At 42.6% G+C, this 26,421-nt stretch overlaps 1 protein-coding gene across 2 annotated transcripts in view; it reads right to left on the reverse strand.

Annotated features, from left to right (window-relative positions):
* Positions 1–26,421, reverse strand: part of ssbp4 (single stranded DNA binding protein 4) — a 102,922-nt gene that overhangs the window by 49,554 nt on the left and 26,947 nt on the right. For both annotated transcript variants that reach the window (XM_086089337.1, XM_086089338.1), the window contains exon 4: positions 25,760–25,844. In XM_086089337.1, coding sequence (XP_085945463.1) covers positions 25,760–25,844 — 85 coding nt within the window. The remainder of the gene's footprint in view (positions 1–25,759; positions 25,845–26,421) is intronic.

Raw genomic sequence — 26,421 nt, forward strand, 5'->3', positions numbered from 1 at the left:
TGTGTGCGTGAGAGGGCGGGTGTGTATATTCTTGTCTTTCTGTCTTGGTGTGTCTTTGTGGGGACATTTTGGTTGATACACACAAGTGTCGTTATTAAATTGTGTGTGCGCACATCTGTATGGATGTGTGTGTGTGTGTGCGTCTGCACGTTGATACACTTTGACATGTGCAGTGCGCAGCCTGAGACATTTATGTACACACACACACACAGCAAGCATGCACCATGCAGATCATATTCAGGGAGACACATGTTCCACCTCTTCAATGATTAGTCTAAATATGCCAGTGATCACAGAACGGCGGGAAGACTGCGGATACACACACTATCTCCTCCTCGACATCCTTTAAAAAACACACACCAATTTCATTCTTCTGTCCCCCGAGCAGTGCCAGAAGGCTACCAACGCACACACACATACACATTCACCACACACAAGTACACTAATGCTTCATATTTGAGCCCTGTTGGTCTTGTCATGCTTCTGCCATCAGATCACAAACATGTACGGAGAGGCATCAGTGACTTTCGGGTCATCTGGTGCCAGTGGGCCCTCTTACTGCACGTTATCTTCAGGCTGGCATCGAAACAGGAGTTCAGAACATTCAGAGACATAATCAACTGACTATCAAGGACTTTTCCCGCTACAAAACTACCACTCTTATTTCCTCATATTGTGGATGCAGGTGAATTGGGAAGAGAACCAGCTATCTATTAGCAATAGAGCATCCATTGAAACATCAGTAGGAGTTCAGAACAATCTGAGCCATTATATCGTAGCAGACTGTTTTCCCTACAAAGCACCACTATTACGATTGTTCTTATTTCCTAGATAACGGTGTTTATTTATTCAACTGCAGAGTGTATTGGGCATGTCTTTGGGGTATGGCATCAATTTTTAAATATTAGTGGATATGGGTCTTTATGTAATCAATTGCGGAGCAAACCAGGCATCTCTCAGGGGTAAGGCATCCATTTTTAAACATTACTTCATTTAAAATAAATAAAATATAGATAGATAGATAGATAGCTATCAATCTAGATAGATAGATAGATAGAAAGCTTGCTAGTTAGCCAGATAAGTAGATAGATAGCAATCTAGCTAGGTAGATAAGATAGCTAGCAAGCTAGCTAGCTACCTAGCAATTTAGCTAGCTAGCAAGATAGATAGACGGAAGGACTGGCTGGGGGTGTTTGTATGCTGAACTGCATAAGTCATTGTAGCATTTATTAAGGGTATGGTGTCTATTTTTCAAATAAAAAAAACAAGGTGACTTAATTATTCAGCGTATCTAGATAGACACACGTACGCATATCTTTCACAGGGGAGGAAGCTGGGCTTATTAGCACGCAGCAACACACGTGTGCCAACATTTACATGCAACAGGGAACGGCGGTGTGTGCACACGACCCTGAGAAGATGGCGCACGCACACACGTATACACACACACACCCACACACACACACACACACACACACACACGCAGGTTTATGCACCCCGTATCACACACACACACTTCGTGAGCCACCCTCCTCTTGGTCTTTATTTGAAAGCCACACATGAACACAAGCAGGCTGCACAACCCCATGAGGAGAAATGGGGTCGTTTGCCTCCGTTATCTCCTTTTCTCAACACCGCACCACCCCCCTTCCTCCTCTTTTTACCCCTTGCTTAACTTCCTCTCTCTCCAATCACCCCACCCTCCTTCCCTTCCTCTTCTTCCTCCTCCTCCTCCTCCCCCAGCCCCCCACCCCCCACCCCACCCCTCAGCCCTCAGCCAATGGTGTCTGGGTGTCAGGCAAGCTCGGAGAAGCTGTTGTCATGGTGACGGGGCTCCTGTCTGCGCTCTGTCCCTCAGGCATCCCACATCCAGAAAGCAGCATTGTGTTTACATGAGGAGGGGAGGAGGAAGATGGAGAAGGAGGAGACTGGGAGCAAACTGCCCCACTTTGGTCAGCTTTCATTGCGCATGCATGCATATGTGTGCGCGTGTGTATTTGCATGTGTGTGTGCAGACGCGCAGGCATCTCACACTCCTATTCCTGGCACCTCCGCCCGATCTATGACCTTTCCTGGACTCCAGTATGCAGACGGGCAGGCTTGACCCAATACAAAACCACACCTCTTTTGACACCACCCCACCGCTAACACATACACATACATGTAAACACACTCCCCACTAGATCAAGTAACCAACCCAAACCACTTGCACCTGGCGCGGCCCAAAATAAGGTCCTCAAGAAGCCCCGTGATGCGGAGTGGCGCAACGCTGATCATGGTGGGGTGCAGGGTCACATAACTATTCTCATAGAGCAGGTGCATGCTAGTAGCAGCGCTGTAGCAGTTATGGAGATGATACACTAAAGGAATTGTAATAAAAAGGTCATATTTAAACAAGGAGTGAGCCTTCTGACCACCTTTTTTTATAGCGTATCCTTCAAAATTGGAAATTATACTAGCATAGGAAAATATCTTCATAATTTAGCGTTGCCTATCTACATCAGGATACAAGCGCAATTCAATCCAAAACATTCTTTAAAAGAAAAATAAATGAAAGGGGATAGAAAGAAGAAAAACTTGCGATATCTGCCCCTAATCAACCCACACACACAAAAGGTCAACACAAAATAAATTACAGCAAACAGTCAAGACGGCCTCAAAGTAACAATTCACCAAAATAAAAAACTAAGCAACTTCAAAACAAAATGGCTGACTTCCTGTTCAATTTCAGTCATGATTCCTTGAGACTTTTTGTGCATCCTGTTGTGATGCAGCTATCCAATTTGATTTTAATCGGTGAAACTGCTGTCAGGCCAAGAGTTTTTTTTAAGTGCAGGAGGCGCTATTGGATTACTTTTGTGGCAATTCAGGATTAGACCACTGCGGATTGGACCACGGCGGGGGAAAAAATCTAGCGATTGACCATTGCAATGAAAAAACTTAAAAACCCTGTGTTTGAGGAAACTTTCCATGGGAATGAACAGGAATTTATGGGAATAAAAAAGACATTTTCCAAATTTAAGGTTGGCCCTCAAAAGGGAACTTAAATATAGATGGGGAAACTATATTCCAACAAAGATATATTGAACATGTTCAAACTTTAAAATTCTCGTTAATTCCAATGGATTTGAAAATTCCCGTTATTTTGCAACCCTGCTCCACTTGCAATATGCCGTACTGTATTATTTGGTATGGAGCCACAAAAACATGGTGCAATTGTCAAGGAACAAACATTGACACGAAGAGAGGAAACAGGCAAATGTAAAAAAGAGAGGTTGAAAATTTCAAGTAGGGATGGGCGAGAACCGATACCAGGTATCGGGCTGATACATGACCTTATTACAAGTTATCGATAATCGCGATTTTTTTTGTGTGGCTGTTTCATGATCAAAAACTAGAAATTAGACATTCTTTAAAATGATCTTTCATTGTTTTCTTTTGGAAATGTTATGTATCAAAAGTACTTGTGGTGTTGGTACTCGGTATCGGTGACTACGAAAGAGTTGATTACTCATACTGTTATCTGTCTGAGAAAAAGTGATATCAAACATCCCTATTTTTGAGGGCTGTTGGCAAAGACCGATCACCCCATTTCCTGACTGTACCCATGCATTTCAGTGACAGAGACTCTCCATGCTCTGCTTTCTCGTGACAGGTGCAGAAAGAAAATGATTGCAAAACGCAATATAAATGTGCATACTGAATATACTGTATTATACAAATTTTCACCAGGATACAAACGCCTGAAAAAGTTTTTCAGTATGAGGGAAAGCTCTCAAAATATCGGCCTACTAATTTCCAACGACAAAGCAATGAAGCAATTTAAAATGCAGTGAAGAGTGTGAACACAGCCTTCGTGTGGCCCTTTGTCCCAATTGAAAAGAAACTACAGCTGCTGCTTGTTTCATTGTGACTGTTGACATGGCAGTTGAACTAAAATTTAGCATGGCCTCCAGGCTATTCTTTAAATATTTTTTTTCCCCTTTACTGAAGCTCAATTTGTTGCAGTCCTTCACCGAGCGAAAACATAGTGACGCAGTCAAGAGGCTTGGCCTTGAGCAAACGGGATGTTAATGGTTGTGAGAGCGCAGTTTCGGCATTAAGTGTCTAACCTGTGCGCGGCCCCAATGGAAACGTATGGCCGCGCGAGGGGAAAACGTTTTGACAGCCGCGTTGAGTGACGGGACGTTCCGGCGTGGCGGTACAGTGAGCTACAGGCGGCACGGGTGTCTGTGTTTGCCTCTACAATGCCTTTCATACCCCTCGTATCAGCCCTCCTTTCATCAGACCACCCCGCTGTGCCGCTTCAGAGGAGGGGTCCGGTCGGAGAGGCGGATTAGCTTCCTACTGGTGCTGATTCTGAAGGGGGGGGGGGGGGGGGAACCAGCCTTGAAAAAGCAGAGAGGAAGCCGCAGGAAGGAGAAGAGGAGAGGACTCCTTGTTGGGAGAGATGCTGCTCTTCACTTGTTTACATTGAAATATACACCAAACATTAGTTTGACTCTTATGTATCTTCGGCTGGGTTTACACTGCAAGTCTAAGTCCCGAATTCTGATTTATTGCCAAGCTTATCTCTATTTCAGTTTCCAAACGAGTTCCGTTCTTATGAGTTGGGCAGTGTCGTAGTCTGTCACCATCTTAGGCAACAACGCAAGACTAAAGTGAGAATGACAGTAATGTATGACAACAACAAAAAACACGCTTCCAGGACATGAATATAAAACATTAAAATTAAAATAAAATAAAAACTGTAAGGCCAGCAATTACTGAATCAGTTCCGCCGTAAACTATCTAAATTCAAGTTATCCATATCCAATATCTCAAAATGAGAACACTCACAAGTAGCTGCTGTAGCATTAGCATCGGCAGCTAACAGGATGAGGCAAGATGTTATTGATTATGCTGTGTGATATAATGATAGATATCACTGTGCAAGATAAAAACGCTTAACCATGCAACATAACCGTCCATACTTCATAACATTACTTTGAAGTGTGGAATCATAATAGGTTAGCTCTGATGCTAATGTAGCATCCAAGATGATAATACATGTCATCTTTGGGCCTCACTTTCAAGGCATGACTAATCGCTGCTCAATCCACTGTTACACAGATGCAATATTTGGTTTATGTGTGGGTTGTTACAGCTATTATATTCAGGTTTACACTGACAATAAATATAACATCTTCTTTCATCCTGTTGCCGATGCTAATGCTATTGTTATTGCGTGCCGCGTGCTACATCTCTTGAAGGAGGTTTGGGTACACCAAAAACTGTGCCAAAGGGGGAGACCAACTGGAGTCTGACTAAAACAGACTAAAGGATGCTAGCTAGCAGGGAAAATAAAATCAGGCTAGATTTTTTGGGGCTGTTAATTATGTACAATTTGGATGTGTATGCATTAGGGTTTTTTCATGTGTACCATAAGTGGAAACAACCATAACAGATATGTGTGACTATAAAAATACATAGAGTAGTGTAAAAAAAATAGAGAGAGACATTAAATTGGTCTTTGGACCTGCATTGTAAATCCATCTTGAGTGTGTGTGTCAATGTGAGGACTCATCCACCAAGATGAACACCGCACAACCCCTTTTATGTAAATTGTCTTATTACCGCCACCATTCATGTGTGATTTCAAGTGATTCCAAATAACGAAAAGAAAAACGAGAAAAAAAAAAACGGACGAACCCCAAGCAGATGCAATCTGATTCAGCGCTCGTTGAACCTGATCAATCAGGGTTCAGCACTTGCTAAACTGAAACATAAAAGACAGGCGCTTTGGAAGAAAAAAAGACATTTTGTCAGAAGACAAAGCAAAAGAATTGGAGCCAAGGACGTTTTTGTATTCTGTCTTTGATACTGATTGTTCGTTAATATGTGGAGGGTTTCTATTCATGAGGCATGCATTCACACAGGACAACTTGATGGAAAGAAATTAGCGGCAAAGTGGCGCTCGCGTTCCCTCTGACGCCATATTCCAAAGAGCTCACCTGCTCCCATCCTCCGCCTCCCCCGTCCCCTGCACCCGCCCACCCATCCCTGCTGCCCTCCAGCCTCGCGGCAAAGCGCAGAGCAATCCCTTGGCGGGTCAGCCAGATTAAACCGCCGCTGTAATCGGCTTGGCTTTCACCTCCTTGTCCTCAGCCCGAGCGAGAGATGGATGGAGGCGATGAGGGGAAGGCGGAGGAGTTAAAGGGCAGCGGGATGGAGAAGAGAAAAGAGAGGGGAAGAGCGGGCAGAAGGGAGCAGCTAAATGACAACAAGGGCACGGGAGAGAGGAAAACAAGAAGAGCGAAAGGGGCTAATGAATGTCGCAAAGGGGCGATATTAAAGGTTGCGGCGAGCTGATGATGATGATCCGAACATGCTGATGTTTTGTCAGGCACCCTCTCGGCCAATCGGAGCCCTGTTGGGTCCATTTGGGTCATGTGACTTGTTAGCAGGTAGCCCCAACCTTTGGGAACATATAGAGAGGAGGAAGGGGGTGATATTTGAGCAGACCATATGGGGGCCAGAGTGGGGAGTTTTGCCCATAAAATCCAAAGGGGGGCTGAAGAAAAGGGGCCGATGTAAAGAGAGCGATACAGGAAAGTAAGTTGGGGGTGGGGGGGTACATGAACCAGAGCGCGCCCTTCCTCCCTCTCATGCCTGCAGTAAAGTCACACATTATGCACGAAAAGCACTGGGAGGGAAACTTTACTCCAGAAATGTACAAGAAAACAGTAGAAGAAGAAACTTGAACTAAAGAGAGTTCATAAAAGCATACAATGATTGTTTTCAGTCAGGCATACTGACGAGAGCTAAGCTAGCGAGGACCTCAATACCACCATATTGGGGTCCTCATCATGGTTGCAGTCATTTTTAGCTCATCAAATTGCCGTTCTAATGACAAAACGATTTTGGACAAAAACACTCAGCCGAACTCCTCAAAGGTTCCATCCAATACAAAAGAAATGGGACACCACAATAAATGTATGTCGTTTCCAAACCGCAACAATGAGGCACTCTAAAGCCTCCAATCAAAATTGAAGCAACTGTCCACATGCTGGTTGTCATGTCCAATCTCTCAGACTTCTGTCTTCTCTCCATGATCTGCATGCACTCACGGTCAACAACAAGGCGCTCTAATGTTGCCTCGCAGCCGGAAGTCTGTCCACACACTGGCTGTCACGTCAATTTTTGGTTTTTTTTTTATATTTCGCTATTCAACCTTCTCTCGATGAGTTGAATGCACTTATGGCCAACAACAAGGCGCTGTAAAGCGGCCACGTCAGATGGAAGCTCCTGCCCACACCATTCTCCTGTCAGATTTTTTGTTTTTGTTTTGTTTTATCTCGGTCTTCTGTCTTCTCTCCATGACCTGCCTGCACTCATGGTCAACAACAAGGCGCTCTAATGCTGCCTCGCGGCTGGAAGTTCCTGTCCACACAACGGCCGTTGCTGTTGTTTTTTCATTAATTCACTGTTCTGCCTTCTCTCCATAACCTGCATGCACTCACGGTCAACAACAAGGCGCTCTAAAGCGGCCATGTGAGATGGAAGCCCCTGCGCCCACACTGACACGTCAGATACATTTTTTTATTTTATTTTATCTTGTTCTTCCGCCATCTCTCCCTGATCTGCATGCACTCATGGTCAGCAACAAGGCGCTCTAATGCTGCCTGGCAGCTGGAAGTCCCTGTCCACACACTGGCTATTGCTGTTATTTTTCTATTAAATCACTGTTCTGCCTTCTTTCCCTCATCTGCATGCACTCACAGCCAACAACAAGGCACTCTAAAGCAGCCGCACCAGCTGGAAACCCATGTCCACACGCAGTGTAGGCATTGCTAAACTAGCTAACTGCATGTCACACTTGTGCCGGATACCCACTGATACGAACGAAGGCGCTCAAATTTTCTCAGTCTTTGAACATTTCCAGCATTTATCTTCAAGCAACTATAATGTATTTTGGACCAAATCTCTGAAACAGAGCCTTTAAGAATGCCGCTAACGTACAGTATATGGAGTTCTAAAGGGCCAACAGGGCTGAAAGAAAACGTTAAGTGTACAACATTTGCTCACTGATGACTCCAGCATGTTTGCGAATGTGTAATGATAATGAGCTCCATCAATAAAGCAAGAAAAGAACATGAAAGACAAGCCAAGAAAGGAAAGAAAAAACACCCCCACAACGCGCACGCACACACCACCGCATTCACGCCTCACAAGAAGTGATTGATGATTTTAGGAAGCAGGCTCTCTGACACAGGAAGTCCAGTCTGGGTCAGACCTCATCGACCATCTGCAACACGCACACACGCACACACACACCAACACGTTGTGGAGCCTCTTCGTCAACACGCTCCTTTGCACATCGGGACATGCGATACCGCTTCCTCTCGCCGTCGGTTTTGGGTTCGGGCGGGCCGGCGCATGGCTGTTTTTGACAACGGCCATTATGGCGAATAATTGAGGCGCAAATGAAGACAAACGATTTGATTGCAGAGCGCGCCCCAGCAGTCAATCCGCCATCTAGGTGGCTCCCATTCACATGCATTGATCAGCTTTACAACCTAAGTAGCCGGCCAGGAAACTAAACGGTGGTGATCAATGCTATTTAACAGATTATTGAGTGCCGACTGGTTGCTCAGGACCCGAGAAGAGGGGGAGGGGGCCGACAGAAGGAATGAGAGCTTGTGAGATTGGTTGCTTTGGTGATGATGAATGGGTCAAAAATGGCAAAGAAACAAATAAAGGTCACCCGAAATACTTTACTCATCTATCTGGGATCAATGATAAACTTAACCTGTGGAAAAATCCCCCAAATGGCTGCGTCAATGGTGAGTCGCACTTTGTTGGCATGCTTTACCCACTTTTTCACAATTTAGTGTTTTCAATCTGTCCATTATACCTAATTAACATTTGTAAGCAATTAAACACAAAATTTGTAGTTCAATTTGAGAAGAAGCCCTGGAAATGGCACATAGAACCTACAAACCAAAATGGCCGCCTTCCTGTCTTCGCTGCCATGCTCCACTCACATGCAAAAAATGGAAGAAGAAAAAAAATCCACAATTTGGCATCAGCATTTTTGTCTTGTATATGTAGTTCTCATTTCTCATCAAATCAAACCAAATTTCCAGGACAAATTAGCTTGAAAATGTTACCCTGAAAATGACGGACATGACACTAAAATAGCTACTCCGTTCCAAAATGGCTGACTATTCCCCACAATGGACAGCTCATACACCGTATTCAGACCTCGTCGTGTGCCGTGGAATAATTTCCCACTCTGCTTTCCCTTTCAAATGTGTGTCACATTGGGTCTCCAAGGTGTTTAAGCAGATAGCAATGCGTATTCTAACAACAACCCTCCAGGTCTGCTCGGCAACACTCGGGAATCATAACATATTTAATAGCTATTCAATCTCGTGAGCGGTGGTTGCGTTATTGCGCCGAGAACCACAGTTTTAAAGGATTACAAAAAGAACATCAAATGTCCATTTCAAACCTAAATGGCCTGTGTCATTTCAAGTCTTTTCTCATTGGTCTAACCATGATACCCACCAAAAGTGCATGCTCCTAACTAACAGTCTTTGCTGAAGTTTCTAGCAGCTTTCAATCAAAACTCCACGCGTTGGTTTCTAGAAAGCAGCTCGCTGGAATCAGCCCCTCCTTTGTTCTTCCCGCAAGCTTGACGGAGGTTTCAAGTGGCGCGTGACAATGGCTGCCGGCTGCCGCAATTATGACGTTTTGACTAAATGCTCCTTCATGTGCGCCGCATGAGTTGCCGTTCAGGAATGAAACCAACCTGCCACCTGTTTTGACACTTTTTGTGCTTTCTGGAGATGAATAATAAAATTGTTTGTATACTAAACAAAATTTGTATGAGACAAATGTCTGTGATTTGAGGTTGTGTGACTACATACAGTACATAAAGCCACCTTCAACAGCACCAAACATGGCAGGCAGCATTTGGTAGCGTTTAACAGAGTAGCGTGTTACCATGGTGACCACCCCTGCTCGGGCCCCAAGGAGCCCATGAAGCAGCGTGCTTGGCGAACCAAAATGTGTTTCTCGTCAGTGTGAGTGTGTGCGGGCACTAAAACGCCATCTAAGATCGTGCTGGTAATATTTGTGTGTCTGTTTTACAGCGGCTGAAATTTAAACCAACAACAAAAATTACAACCCCAAAAAACAATTTGTTTGCGGAAACAAGAATGTGGCCAAGCTTCAGTGAATTACTATGAGAGCGAGTGAATGCAGACTTAAATCTGGCTATAGTAGATATGTGGCTGCATGTACGTGTGTACGTGTGTTCGTGTGTTCGTGTGTGTGTGTGTGTGTTTGTACTCCCCGCGCCTTTTCCTCAGTTCAGCAGAACCTCATTAAATTCAGCAGGAATGGAAATCATTTCTGCACGGAGCGCGCCGGAGACAGAAGGAGATGGAGGGGAAGACGTGCTGCGTGTGGGGAAGCAGTAGAGCTCCATAAATACATTTTTATATATATTTTTATAGATTAAAATTATCCAGTTATATAATCATTTTAGATGCTGAGTAAACCAACGCACGCGCGGAATTAGTTACAAAGGGAATTCGACAAAGTGTGAGCAACATTTGATGATATGAAACTGGGTTTATTTGATGTTTTCACAAAACTTTGTAAAAGGGCTGCTGCATGGGCCAAGAAATATCTGGATGAAGATACAATAAATCCGAGATTTGTTTTTCACAAGTGTGGTAGCAAACAGGACATTTTCCTATAGGCTAAGGATTTACACTACATGAGTAAAGTGAGGCAATTTCAATTATTTCCTCATGCGTGGCCCAATTTGGATCTGCGTCACGGCAATGTAAGCAGTTGGGGGGTCGACATGGAATTGAACAGATATGACAAATAAAATAAAACAATCTAAATTAGACACAAATTCAAGTAAGGGACACTTGAAATTCACTGAAAATCAAATACACAATAAATACTCAAATTTAATCTCTAGTCAAACTCATGAATGGTGGTTGTTATTGCTTTAGTTAATGCTAAATGCTATCTCGGTTGGCAGTTCAATTAAGCAACTTTTTTGCCCGTCCACGGCAGCTATTGGAAGCTGTCTGTGCTGTTGACCTCGCGCTGGTCAACCATTGTAATTTTGGAAACTATATATTTCTTTGACGGGTAGCATCAGTCAAGGGAAGCTACATTTAATGAGGAATATCTTGTAGTTCAGCTTGCAAAATTTTCCAAGTAGTTTAAGCAACACTGCTCAGTTTTTTTTTCCAGAAAAATAACTAACTAAAAAATAACTTGACCAAACGATAAAAACAAAAAATGTAAATCATCTACTTTATAAAAAAAAAAGAAAAAAGTATCAATCAAAAAACAGGGACGGTGATGGTAAGAATGACAAATGACAAACAAAAGTGGTAGTCATAGATTTCACTTTGCCTTGATGAAGTTACTAATTTGAGATAACTTGGGAACCACACTTTGAGAAACCCCGCATGAAGACTATTTTTAAGAAATCTGCAGTGCTTAATCCAGATTAGGGGTGTCCTCTGTGTATCCATAAGCACACACAACAAGTCAGAACAAACACCCAAATACAGCAAAGGTCCAGATGGAAATATTAATAATAAAAAGGTAATCTGATGTGGTGGCAAATCATGGCCTGCCTCCCTCTCTCCCTCGTCTCCTCCAGACAGCTCCGCTGCTTGCCGCCACACAATATGGACGCTAATCTGGTCAACGATGAGGAGATTACAGCATCCTAACGAAACAGCTAAGCGGAGAGAAAGGTCCAAAAGCTTCAAAACCTTCTTTTGCTAAGACTTTTCGCGGAATGCACTCCCTTCAGTGAACGCTGACCTTTTTTCCCCCATATTAAGAAAGCAGTGTGCTGGATCCCTCCGCTGCAAATGTCAACGTTTTACAGAGAAGATGTGCAACAATAAACACGACTCTGAGCGCACAAGGGGGATACGTCGGAGGACTGACACACGTGTGGGGCGCAAGCATGTCAGCAGTGACATTTAGTGGTTCGTTATTAAGTATATGCATGCGTTGGGGATCTGACAAAATACTGTATGTATATATATATATATATATCTATAGTATTTTTTTAAATAAGGAAAATAGCACCCTCTAATAGTGTGCTTTATACAATTAAATAAATACATTAATTAAATAAATAAATAAACATATTATAGTGATACTTCAATATGGTGTGTGAGACCTAATGGCAGTATAATATGGTCATGCAGATACAAAATAAAAGAGTTTCACAACTACTGTAAATAACAGTACGCGGTAGTAATATGAGTTATTTTCACAGAGGTTAAAGAATATTATGCCTGTGAGTATTGTTATATTTCCTGTCTACATGGAGATCCTATGTAATGATCTTTGGGTTAACTATCAATTACAGGTCAAATTAGTGAGAAATTCCTTGACTAGCTACTATAAATAAATATGGAGAGAAACGATGTATGTTAAGAACAAGAATTGAGCCTGTTGATTAATTAGAATGTAGGTGGATTCACATGTTGGTACCAAGACTGTTCTTATGGAAATGTAATAGGATTTCAGACAAAGGGTCATCACTGATTCTGGGAGTTCTTCGAAAAAACCTTTGTGCACATTTTAAATTAATCGATGTTGTGAAAACGTATGCGGCTGCGGGTGAGCTTGCTGAAAAGAGATCCTGCGTTAGGATCTTTACATTAACAATCAATTACAGGTCAAATTAGTGAGAAATCCCTTGAAACGCTGCTATAAATACATGTCAGGCGGGATGATGAATGCAGAGGAAAGGAGGGAGGTCCAAGTGAGAGCGGCGCAACGGTAAAGGTGGCAGAGGCGGAGTGCGGGTGTGACTGCAGCCACGGAGGTAATCAGCGAGCCAATGGGGAGTCGTTCCACTCCAAGCCAGCAGGTTGCACAAGTACCTTGAATAAAAATAATCATTACGGGGCATTAAAGGCACCGTCTGTAAATATACCCTGGGTAGTGGTAAAGAACGAGAGCCGCAGCGACACTGTGTATGATGTGAGGCGGGAAAGGCGAAGGCAAGTGAATGACAGCAAGTGCCGTAAGCAAAGCAACAGAACTTTGTTTGTATTGTCTGATGCCGGAGAAAGACTTCTTAAAAACACGGGCTGCTTTGGGGTTTCAACTCTTTCCCATTCCATTCATTCATAAAGTGAACTGACGGCGCAACAATGCTGCCTGCATTTAACGGCCTGCGTTGTTGCCTGTCATTGGACTTTTACTGTTGTTGTGCCTATGGTTCTCTTCCTCGTTCTGCCTGAGAGAGAGTTTTTTTTCTTGTTGATATCGCCAAATTGGTTTGCTTATATGTAGTGTAAGGCTGTAATTGCTGATTATCTTGATCATGAATGAAGCCGTTGATTATTTTTGCGATTAATCCATACATTGGATAAAAAATTATTATTATTTTTTTCCATCGCTTTATTAAAAAAACAGGACATTCCACATTGACAGTGAAAAAAAAATTATAAATGGTTTGGTCCCTAACATGTCAGGAAGTTAATGATTATTTTATACGTCACGCCAGACTAGCTTCTAAGGGTCCCTTTTTATCTCCCATGCCACAAAGGTCAGGCATACGGTGCCTTCAGGGTCATTAGTCATTTACACAAACTAATATTTTAGCCACTTTGCTGTGTTCTGTGTTAAAATCTCAACGCAGCCATTTTGATGGGTCTCGATAAGAGAGAGTTAAGCTTTCTTCAGAGATTCAAATTAGCATCATTAGCTCCATAATTCCTCTGTGGAACTTTTGGCTAAAATGGGTTGAAGTATGTGTGTCGGCGATGTAGCCAGAATCTGTGTCTCTCCCACACATTCATCACGCCTCTTACTGTTGCTGTGTATGAGAGAAAAGGCGAGATTAAGTCTGCATTTAAGAGCATTTGAATGAAGAAAAAAAAAGACATTGTTTTACTCTTGGATCCAAACATAGAGGGCCTCAGTGTCCTGCAGATTTCAAGGACTCTGTTTGTTTCAATGCTTAATTCAATGAGGAAGGGACAACGTACACACACACACAAACACACACACAAACACACAAGAGTGTGCACGGCATACGAGTGTGTGCGTGCGTGCGTGTGATTACACAAAACAACAATTAAGGCACTCGTGCACACATGCACACGTGCATCCACCCATAGCATCATTGAGAAAGCGGGCCTGTTTATTTGAGTTGGGAGTTTGGGTGCTCAGCTGGTACTTGAGACTGGTGGACTGGCAAGGCTGTGGTGCAGCACACACGCGCACACACTCACACACACACACAGTGCCAGGTTTTGACGCCAATCACAGGCTAACCCACTCCCAATGAGAGAAGTGGTGGCCAAAGACTACGAGCAGAAAAGCAACTCGGGCAATCAATAGATCGATCCATTCTTAAGTTCTCGCCGGATTTGCTGCCATTTCTCACAGATATCAGATTGTGCTGCATTTGCACCCTTTTCAAAATCAGACTATAGCAAGGGTGTGTGTGCTGAGCTTAGTATTTTCTCCTATCGGCCGCATTAGTCAACTTGCGCTAATTTGTCGCACTGCACACTAGATACAAATTTTACATTGCTTTGCACTCACAGGAACTTTTATTAGGTATACAGTACTGCCATAATGGAAATGTACAAAAGCAGGCTGCGTCATGGCGTAGACTTGGTGAAGCAGCATGTGGTTTATTGCCCAAATTATTCTCATACGCTGTGTTCAGATAAGATTCTTCCCACTTAAAATGAATGGAAATGCCATTAATCTTGGACGTATTTTTTAATAATAATAAAAATAACTTCAATACTTTACTAACATAAGCAAATAGTATGCAAAGACTCAAACAATTTTTGAATCATGACTTAATGTGTTAATGGCAAATCCATGAAGATTATACTGCAGTAAAAGTCAATCAATCAATTCAAATTGATTTTATTCTTAAAAAAAAAAAGAAATGAAAGGGGACATAAAGAAGTAAAACTTGTTATATTTGCCCCTGATCGACACACAAAAAAATAATGAATGACAGCGGGCGGTCAAGACGCTGTCAATGTAACAATTCTATGAAATAATTCAACAGCATGTCCTTGTGCTATATCTATGTCTCCTGTAATTGTAAAATGTAAATACAGATAGACTGAGAAGATTTTCTTTTACAATCCAGATTGTTCCACAAACTGACACCTTGAGTTGAAATACATCTTTTTGTATTGTTATATATTTAGATTTGGGAAAAATGTCTGTTCCTCTTAATTTGTACTCACTTTCCCTTTTTTCTTCTTCTTTGATTTGTATTGACTGGTCAAAATTTCATGATGGGCTTTATACATTATTTTAAAGCAGTTAAACTCCATCAATTAATTAAATTCTAAGTTTTGTTGTTGTATAAATACTGGATTAGTGTGGTGTCTGTATCCACATCCGAAAATACACCAATAGCACGTTTCCGTAGAAGGACGATGGGTTCTGTGTAGGTTTTGCCAGCAGGTCAGGTATGGAACAATCAATGAATTAAAACATTTTTTACAGAGGATAAAGACTATGTGCCTGGAGGATGAGGCTCTTTCACTCAAGAACTGAAGAATTTACTAACGGCCAAACTGCTGATTGTTGTGAAGTTCGCTAACACCAGCTAGCTAGCACTTGTAACTGGACTTTTGGAAAGAAAGAAAGAAAGAAAGAAAGAAAGAAAGAAAGAAAGAAAGAAAGAAAGAAAGAAAGAAAGAAAGAAAGAAATAGGCAAAGCAATGGGTCATAAGTCCACAGTTCAGCAAAAATAACCTTGGCTAATGAGCCACATGCTGCTTCACCATGTCTAAACACAAAGCTATCATTATCCTGTTTGAGTTTTCTTGCGTTTACCTAAAAGGATTAACTTTCTCAGCAGTCTAAATACTGAAATTATCCAAAATATTCTCCAGCTCTGCTCACTGCAGGAGCTTCAATGCAACGATTCAACGAGTTGAAAGTCTCCCAGGGACCGGGGCTGACAATCCTCTGAGCGCTCGTCACTGTTTCAGAGCTAATGAGGAACAGCAGAACTGGAGTGCTACTCCGAGCCGGTCCTTCACAAAAGAAAGCAGGAAGCCGGGCGGCCGGAAAAGAGCAGCGACCCCCCCCCCCCCCCCCCTTGACATTTATTTAAAAGTAAGAGAGGCCGAACGTTTCGTTAGCTCAGGGATAACAACCTCTTGCCAGGTTCTTGTGGCCTCTCCCCCAAAAAAAGTTATCAAAGCAGAGTTCAAGCCACACGCGTGCGGCTCGGCCTCGTGTGCCGCGGAGCGTCACGTGAAATGCTGAGCCAAGACAGGAAATGCGGGCTTGGCAGGAGAAACGCCACAGACGACATGCCACAGACACAAGCAGCTCCGGCGTGGAAGCGCCCACCTCAAACTTACCCCACTTTCGTTTACTTTGATTTAACATGATTAAACAGTGGTTAACCTTATATGACACTTCAGAATGTTAAAATGGTTTGTAAGTTGATTGACAGAGAAATCAGGCAGTACGTTGACTTGGGTTTAATTCGTTCAGCGACCAAGCTCGTAAAACCCAGAAAAACGTTACTAACATGTATTATCGTAAACGGCCACAAGAGGGCGGCGTGCTCACCCATCTCTACTATGTACTGTGGAGTGAATGCAAACTACAATTCCCAAACAACTCTTCAACCTTCTTTATTGTGTATAATAAAAACATTTCAAATCTACCGCAACAATTGACAAAGGCAACGACATTTTCGATATAATTATAGGTAAGTTTTATAAACATAAAATGTCATGTTCAGTCACTTTTAAGCAATAATTTTATTTATTTAAAATTTTAGTTTCAATTATTTCAGTAGTTACTGATAACGATTAATAACGTTGGTTGTTGCACCATTTGTGTTCAAATATCCATATAACTATTGCAATATTGACGCTAGTTTCATTAGCATGTCTATGGCGCTTTGCATTTCATGTTAGCATTAAGCAAAAAGACATTGATGAAATACACTGTAACACTGTAATATGTTATTGGGATTTTAGTATGCCGTGGTGTGCTTTGCAGAACAGCATTGCATCACACTGAGAGGTGTGTCTAATACTTCATGTGCTGCATATTTAGAGCCACTTTACAGACTGCCAGAGACATGGCTGCTCAGACATAAAAGAACAAATAATTATCTTTTCCTACTAACAACGTAACCCAAAAGAGAGCTGAAGTAAACAAATGGGCCAATGCGCTACGACACCACTTCCCAGCAGGTAGTATTCATTTAAAGCATTTATTCAAATTTCCATGTATGATGATGTTGCAACTAAGAGGGCATTCGTGGGTAACTGGGTTAAGGGAATTCAATTGGACTGGCTCGGAAATGCGCATGTGAGGGGGAGGCGAAGTCAAAGCTGTGCCTTGTGGAATCGCTTCGCCCATGCATGCGGGCGACCCGGTTGATGGAACGCTCTTTTTTTCTTCCCGCAGTTGCATCCTTAATCTCTGCTTTTCCCAAACTTGCTCTTTTGCTTTCAGTCTCAGTGAGCACCTGAAGGATGAACTCCATAAGTGTACTTTGCTGATTCCGTTTTTTTTGTGATAGCACCACAGGTTACCACAGATGACCAAGCGAGGGAATATGATAATGACCATGAATCCGGAAGCGGACGTAGTCATAGCCATTAATCATTAACTAATCAACTTTTTTCTTCAATAAAGTTAAGAGTTGCATTAATTGTACCTTCGTTAAACTATAGTTATTGTCAACAAAATGTTGGTTTTTTTGGGGTGTATGGAGCAGATTTATTGGATTTACATTATTTCCTATGGGAAATATTGCTTTGGTTTTTGTACAAGTCCTTTTAGTCAAACTCTGGAACGGCCAAGGTTTTACTGTATGACTAAGTCAGCACTTTAGCGTTGAGCTATTTGAAGGGATATGACTCCAGAAGTCGATGCTAATTCTCTATTAGCTTGTCAATGAGATTTTACATTGACTGCTAGCATCAGCAATGGCAATGTTTTTAAACCAAGTATCTGTTGTATGTAAATGCACAATGTGTGTAATTATTTTTGTAAACTTTAACTGGGGTGTCATTAAGCATCTTAAAGAACACTCAGGAAGGTCGAATAACATTTGTCACATGCATGCTGCACAAGCAACACTGTGCGTTCGGGGCGCTTTTAAAATGTCGGTAACTTGCAAACACACCGCACCGTTTGGCACATTAATCATTTTTCTTTAATTATAATGTTTTTATGATCGTGACAAGCCAAAATCAAAATCACAATTACATTTTGAGTAATTGCACATCCCTAACCTAACTGATGTAGCAAATCTACGCTAATACAGTATTATAGACTGTAAATATGACAAAACCAGGTAATCAATGCAAAAACAATTAATGAAAAAAAAAAGTACAGCAATAAAACGGTCTTTACCGGCCATCATTTGAACCTGGACTGAATTAATATGCACACTTTCAAACGGGAATAAAGATTTTGACGCCATCCCTAACTGTGTTCTACAATAGCACCTCCCTCGTATATTCTTTCCTGCTCCTGCCGCCCGTTGCCTCACTTTGAAGCCTCCTTCTGTCCACGTCTGTCAAACACGCATCCAGAGGAGCTCACACGCTACCCCGAGTCGAGGATCAAATGCTTTACGGCCACTTTAAGCCGGACCACAATCAACCTGCGGCTGGAGGGAATCATAAACAATATTTGATCTTCTGCTTCTGTCACTCGCAGACCTCCGGCTGCAAACGCGCGCACACAGCTTGAGGGCAGCACTTTGCGCGCCTCGGATATAGTATAAAGGTGTACACGTCGACCTTAGAAGGGACAGTAAACAACCACAAAGACAGAAATGCCTGCATGGGACAAACTGAGAATGTATAGGAGGGGGAGGGAAACTTGAAAGATGATGGAAAAACGGTGTGTAGGCAGCACTTAAAGCAACAGCCAAGAAGAAGAAAAAGAAGATATTGCCCTGCCAACTCCATTCCTCTACTGTCTCTCTCTCTCTCTTCCCCTCCCTCATCCCTCCATCCGAAAAAAAAAACCCTACTCTGCTTACATTATGGATGTTATTATTATTCCGGCATGTCGTCATGTCGCCCCCGCTTCTCTCCTTCCCCCGAGCGAGAAAGCGGGCACTGCTGGCACCCAGCCAGATTACCCAATCAATCTCCTGTGAGAGGGGAGGCAGGCGGGCGGGCGGGTTGGGGGGCGGGAGTGTGGCGGGAAACGGTGCGGAGGGGAGGGAGCGCAGAAGAGAGACGAAAGAAAAGGCAGAGCAGCGGGGTGTGTGCGTTGTTGGCGGTGAAAAAGACCTGACAGCAATGGAAGCAGGAAAAAGGAATGGATGAGTAAATTCTGCCAAAAGGAAAAAGGGACAAAGAGAGAGGCGAAGAGGAGGGTCTGAGCGCAGCGCACCTGGAGCAGCAACCTGGAAAACGCGCGCACACAAACACACACAAACACACAAAGGCCGAGCCATCAAGCTTGTTTACAGAGAGCGGCTCCTCCCCCTGTGCCACCTGTTACTGTGGTACAGCCTGACAAATGTTTAACCCTCCCAAAACGTCCCCTGGCAACGGCACACTGCGCACCTCCGGCCGTCCCATCATTATAGCGTTTTTCATCTCAATTTACAGGCGCTCGTGTACTGCTTCACCTAGCAGCTGATGTCGGAAAGAGAGAGAACAACAACTTGGTTGACAAACCAAGAGTCATGTTTACATATTTCAAGAGGAAAGTCTTAACATACGTCGAATTCGGGTTGACAAGTATAAACGTCCAGGGTACTGAATGAGTCAATATTAAAGTCAACCCTAAACATATCTTGACAATCATATGTTATATGTGACCTCACTAGTCTAAACATGACATTCTGATTAATATTACCTTTTTGGAATATGAGTTATGAAGCAAAATCCAGCCGTTTTGATCCATCTCAGGGGACGGCCATTTTGCCACTTGCTGTCGACTGAGGATGACATCAATGTTGTTCAGGGCACAGGTAACAACAAATCAGAGCTCACCTGTTTTCTGAAGCTGTGCTGTGATTGGTTGTTACCCGAGACCTGAGCAACATTTATGTCATCTTCAGTCGACAGCATGTGGCAAAATGGCCGTCCCCTGAGATGGATAAAAATGGCTGGATTTTGCTGCTTAACTCATATTCCACTAACGCTATATTAACCATATTTAGACTAGCGGGGCTGCATAGAACATGTTATTGTCAAAGAAAATGGGGGCTTGACTTCCTCTGTAATGATCTCATTAATAAAATACACTCTTTAGCAAAATCAGAATTCTTACCAGAGCTCACTATTAAATATCATAGAAAAACCTAAGAAAGCACTTTGTGATGTGTTAGCATTAGCCACAGTGCTACAAATACTATCCAACAACACAGTGTGTGATTATGTGTCATGTTTCTATGTTTCTTTCTAAGCACTAAAAATAAAAATAAAAACAACCCTGTGCATTTGTATTTAGTGAAATCGCACTTCACATGTGGACAAGGGAGGAAAAAAAATCCAATATTTCTTTCTGTTGCTTTAATAGATTATTACTTCAGGATTAGATTCCACAAATGCGAACACGGGTTTTATCCGTCTATTTCTGGACACTAATATCAGATTATGCCCTCGCACCTCAGCCCTCATCATGACAGCTCTCCGCGCCACCGTGTCAGTGACGCACTTGCGGCGTAAAATCCGCGACGCTTCCGCGGGCCGCTGACCTCAGATGGGCACGGATCGCAGATGTTCGGGGTCGGGACCTCTGGCTGAGCCCGCGCGAAGCGTCTGCGACAACAAGGCTCTCCTTGCGGCGCTCCTTGAAAGACGTCGTAATAAGCGAGTGTCACGGAGAGCGTCGATCTTCCGTCTGCTTTAATATGCATGTGTGAATGGGTGCGTTCTTCGTGTCTTTTAATCATCCGTGTCGACGTTGCCGTAACCAAAGTGCTTTTGAAGAATTTGGGAAAAGAGGAGCACAAAACGTGACTTTGTTCTCTTGTGGGAATTGTAGGTGATTAAAAACAAAGATGCAGGGAGATTGACAGAAAGACAACAAAACTTAATACAACAAGAGAGGCCACTTGACAGAGGTACAGTGGTGTCTTGAGATACACGTTTAATTTATTCCGTGACCACGCTCTTAACTCAAAACTTTTTTGTTAAGTGTTTTTAATATGAAAAATAGCATTACTGTATATATAATTGCATTTATCAGGTATAAAGAGTATAAAGAAAATGTGCCTAAAGTGTTGTTAAAATTGTCGAGATAATGTTGCTGCGCTGTTAGTTATTTTAACATCAATGCTACTTGCATTAGCTCATCTTTCCCAGTCTGCATTGTTTGTTAGCATTAAGCCAAGTTTCTCCACGTAAAACTGTCAAAAAATGATGACAAAAATGCACAGTATGCCTCCATGAAGCTCTTTGTTAAAACAATATTGTGTGTGTGCGCAGTCGTTTGCATACCAGCGTGGCTGCATTGTTATGGCGTGACAACACGAGGACTTTCCAGGGCTTCCGGGAGCGCAGCCAGGCCTCCAATCCCAGCACATTCCTCTGGATTAGCTGTCAACCCGTCCCTAAATCTGAGGATTAGCACTTCATATTCCATTATCTTTCCAAACTGGAGGGTCCAAAACGTCAAAGGGGACTAGTAGGGCACAGTTGAGCAAGATACGCTTTCCAAAATGGTGAAACAGAGCCAAAACGCTGTTGCCAAGCAACCAAATAAATTCCAGGACACAAATGATTAAATGTCACTTATAGCTAATATTGTTTTTTGTTTTGTTTTGTAGAGTGAAAACAAAAGACTACCTATTTATTTCTATAGCAGGTATAGCCTCCCTAAAATATGAAAGACAAGATTTGAACCCAAATCTCCGAACTGCGAGGCAGATACATAACCACAACTACACCGTGCTGCCCATCTTCAAACAATCTTGATTAATCTTCCACACGAGCCAGGCGGCGTGTGTGCGCGTGACTCCTCCTGGGAATTGCGTTGTTTTTCACTCTGCCATCCGGGGGGGACCGAGGGAGCCGTTATCAGCAAGGGGCCGCGAGTGAGGCTTGATCGGGCCGCTCGGTCCGCAGGGACCCGCGAGCCCGAGTTAATCAGACACAGACAGACCCCTTGTCACCCCGGGGATTCACACGGCGTCGACCCTGACGGTTCTCCTTCTGCGTCGCACAAAAAGCAACAGTCGGGAGTAGTGTGCGCATGCTTGCCGTCTTTGCAGTTCACTGGCTTGTGGAACCTTCCAAGTCCAACACATTTTTACATGGAACTACCAATACAGACAAATAAGTGCATCTCACTAGACCTCATTTCAGACAGTATCAAAGTTGTTTGTGAGTTTGTCCCCAAAATGTCCACAAGCTTTCACGCTCATCCACGACTCATTAAGGAAACAGAGACACGTAGTGAATCATGAAAACATTTTGCTTACGCTGCCGACAGTCAGGGAATGCCAAAAGATACTACAAAACTAAACTAAATCTGCAAAACCGCACATACCACAGGAGGTAACAGTATGGCCAAAGGGCTCGCTGAGCGGCGTCATCAGGGCTCAATGAGTGACAGGTTAGCAAATGTAACACATTTAAACGACTTACCTTCAAATAGAAGTCTACCCGCTGTGAATTAATTTGTGGGAAGCAAACTTGTCCCTCTCACTGGTTGTATTATGATGAAGCAATTAATCAATACTGTTGTCTGTAGATGAACACAACTGCATGGAACCTAAGACACGCTTCTAAATAACAATGTAAATGTATTGTTTACCATGGAAAAAATGTGGTCTGCTCAACGATAGATAGATAGATAGATAGATAGATAGATAGATAGATAGATAGATAGATAGATAGATAGATAGATAGATAGATAGATAGATAGATAGATAGATAGATAGATAGATAGATAGATAGATAGATATCTTGCTAGCTAGCCAGCTAGGTAGCTATATAGCAAGCTAGCGATAGATAGATAGATAGATAGATAGATAGATAGATAGATAGATAGATAGATAGATAGATAGATAGATAGATAGATAGATAGATAGATAGATAGATAGATAGATAGATAGATATCTTGCTAGCTAGCCAGCTAGGTAGCTATATAGCAAGCTAGCTAGGTAGCTATATAGCAAGCTAGCGATAGATAGATAGATAGATGGATGGATGGATGGATGGATGGATGGATGGATGGATGGATGGATGGATGGATAGATAGATAGATAGATAGATAGATAGATAGATAGATAGATATCTTGCTAGCTAGCCAGCTAGGTAGCTATATAGCAAGCTAGCTAGGTAGCTATATAGCAAGCTAGCGATAGATAGATAGATAGATAGATAGATAGATAGATAGATAGATAGATAGATAGATAGATAGATAGATAGATAGATAGATAGATAGATAGATGGATGGATGGATGGATGGATGGATGGATGGATGGATGGATGGATGGATAGATAGATAGATAGATAGATAGATAGATAGATAGATGGATAGATATCTTGCTAGCTAGCCAGCTAGGTAGCTATATAGCAAGCTAGCGATAGATAGATAGATAGATAGATAGATAGATAGATAGATAGATAGATAGATAGATAGATAGATAGATAGATAGATAGATAGATAGATAGATAGATAGATAGATAGATAGATAGATAGATAGATAGATAGATAGATAGATAGATAGATATTCCACATATAATTGAGCTCAATGGGAAAAGATAGATATTCCACATATAATTGAGCTCAATGGGAAATTGCTTTTAAAGTAAACTGGCGTCACGGTACAACATTTATAGGTTCCACTGTGGGCTGACTTTTCGGTTAAAGGTTCAAGCATTTTCTACAAAGTAGCAGGGGGCTGAGGGGCAGGCTAATTTCTAACCTCAGAGACACATCAGTGCAAATAAATTGAAGGCCAACAACAAGTTGTTACTCTTCCAGCCCACTCAGTCAGCCGGCTCGCTCCTCAACCGACTTCCTCAACTTCAGTCAGGTCAAAACTCAAGCATCATCGCCTGCATCCTTGAACTCCTCGAGACTCCCATTTATTCCAATAGCAGCGCGGCGTACGTCCACATTTCAGCTCTAATGCACTGCCAGCTTTAAAACACACCTCTTGAAGGCCCGCGGACGTTAAAGTTCGGCCAACCCGGCAGTCATTTAAGTTTTGACGTGCAGGTATCCAGCTGGCCTACCTCTGGAGAAAGGTGTATCAAATTATATGGCATTTAGATTAATTAGACACAGTTGTCAGATTTAATTAACTACTAGGTTTAATTAACCATGTAATTAATCTTATGGTGGTCCAACACATGCGCACACACACGCCGACGTGTCAGCTGGTGCCTACACCCACACGCATGACATGCACAACAAATGTAATATGTTGGGTTGTCAAGTGTCATACAAGAGTTTGACTGCCTGCGGGGAAAAAAGCGCCTGAATGGAACGCAAAGGATAAAAATAGCAGCCGTAATCCGTTTCAGGTAAAGAGCAATATATACAGGAAATTTGGTGTATGTGTGCAGATGGTACTGGTTTGACCACCCCAACTCTTCAGAAGATGACAGGGTCAAGGGGGCCGGGGTCCCCGGCCTTTTTTCGACCCTGCAGCCACCGCAAGGGCAGAAGCCTTTTAAATATACTTTATGTGCATATGCATTGTGTGCGTCTGAGTGCTAATGTTCTTGTGTGATTAGCCAGGCCAGCTGCTTTATTGACCTTTAGTGGACCAATAAATAAGACGTGGCGTGATCTTTCATCAGGAGACAACGTTTTCTCTCATGAGCCGAGAGTTCAGGAGTCAGTGTTCGAGAAAGTGTGGAGGTAAAGCATTGGAACAACTGTGGTTACCCAAAATGAAAATACAATATATACAGTATATGATTAACATTAATATTTAACCAATACTGTAACTATAGTTACAATTTCTACCTTTGTATGAATTATGGAAGCATGGAGGGTCTCTGTCCAAGTAACGTGTATATATATTTGGCAACTGTTTGTTTTTTTCTAGTAGAAGTTTGTCAAAGTTTCAGCTTGACATTTTTTCTTGAAATGGCTGTTTCAAACCAAAAATGGCTGACCACCTATTCATTTTTGGGCTTGGGTCCTTGTGGCTTTTTCGTGCCTCTCGTCAGGATAGGCATGCCAACTAAATTTGATGTTGATTGTTGGTGCAGGAGGGTGATTTTATTCAAACGTTTGAACAATTTGGGGTATTATGCTGTAAAATACACAAGTTTGCAGTAGAATACACAGGCTTGCCAAAATTGGTGACTTTTCGGGCATGTTGAGACCCCCGAAAAGGGGATTCGCGTCAAAATAGCAAACACTGCAATTCCAAGAGGAACCCATTTGCATTTGCATTCTGGCTTGTTGTCAAATTTTGGTCCTTCTGCACTTTGGATAACCACAGAGAGTGATACCAAATCATGTGAAAAATAATAGACTGGCACGAACACTCTCAATTATTCAAAGATGGACGTCTCGAGGCTTTCCCATGAAATAAAAACACAGCATTCCCAGGTGATGCATTTTTAAAAACATCCAGCTTCAGGCAGCCGTCACAAAAAAAAAGAGAAACCAGCACAACCACAGAAAAGCTTACTGTATGTAGCACCTCAAATCAGCGTGAGACCCCCCACCCCCCCGACCCCACCCCACCCCACCCCTCAACTCTGGTGAGTGACGGGGGTGCTGCGGTGTGTTTTGGTTGACTCACATAATCGTGGAAGGCCTTGGCCTCGCTGGAATGTTCGCATGTCTCCCTCCGGTCCGGGGCGGCGCAGTAGAGATCCCAGAATACGCTGCGCGCACACACACAGGAAAAGAGGAGTGTTAAAACATGGAAAAACATGCTCATATGTGCTTTATGTCATCTAATAGAGACAAGTGTGCAGATGACTAGAAAGCGACAATAACGCTGTGATTCATCGAGGCTTTGTGGGGGTTTTTTTCCCCTTTGTGTGTCACTTTGACAACCAAACAAAGTGAGACAGGTTCACGCTCCAGTGTACCTTTTTGTTACGTGCACATAAAAAGCAGAGATTAATATAGCATCCAAAATAAAAGACGATCATCCGCCGCACTGGGATGCTCTTGTCACTATCTTCTTAGGCTTATTTATTAAGTGCAATCAGAGTTTCATGTTCCCTTCATGCAAACAGACACGCGTTGAAGTAAAAGCGGGATGTATTAAAGAGGCTGTGCAGATCACGCGCGTAATAAAATGGCAATTGGCGAAGATAAGACATAAAGTTGAAAATAACAAACAATTCCTCCACACACCAGGGAGCAAAAAAGGCTTCGATGTAGCATTTAATTGAATTTTATAACTTGTGATCGAAACTAATGTAATATCACGCTTAACTCTCTCACACACAT

The sequence above is a fragment of the Leptonotus elevatus genome, chromosome 11, assembly GCF_054856555.1.
Source record: "Leptonotus elevatus isolate MCC_2025b chromosome 11, RoL_Lele_1.0, whole genome shotgun sequence".
Classification (NCBI taxonomy): Eukaryota; Metazoa; Chordata; class Actinopteri; order Syngnathiformes; family Syngnathidae; genus Leptonotus; species Leptonotus elevatus.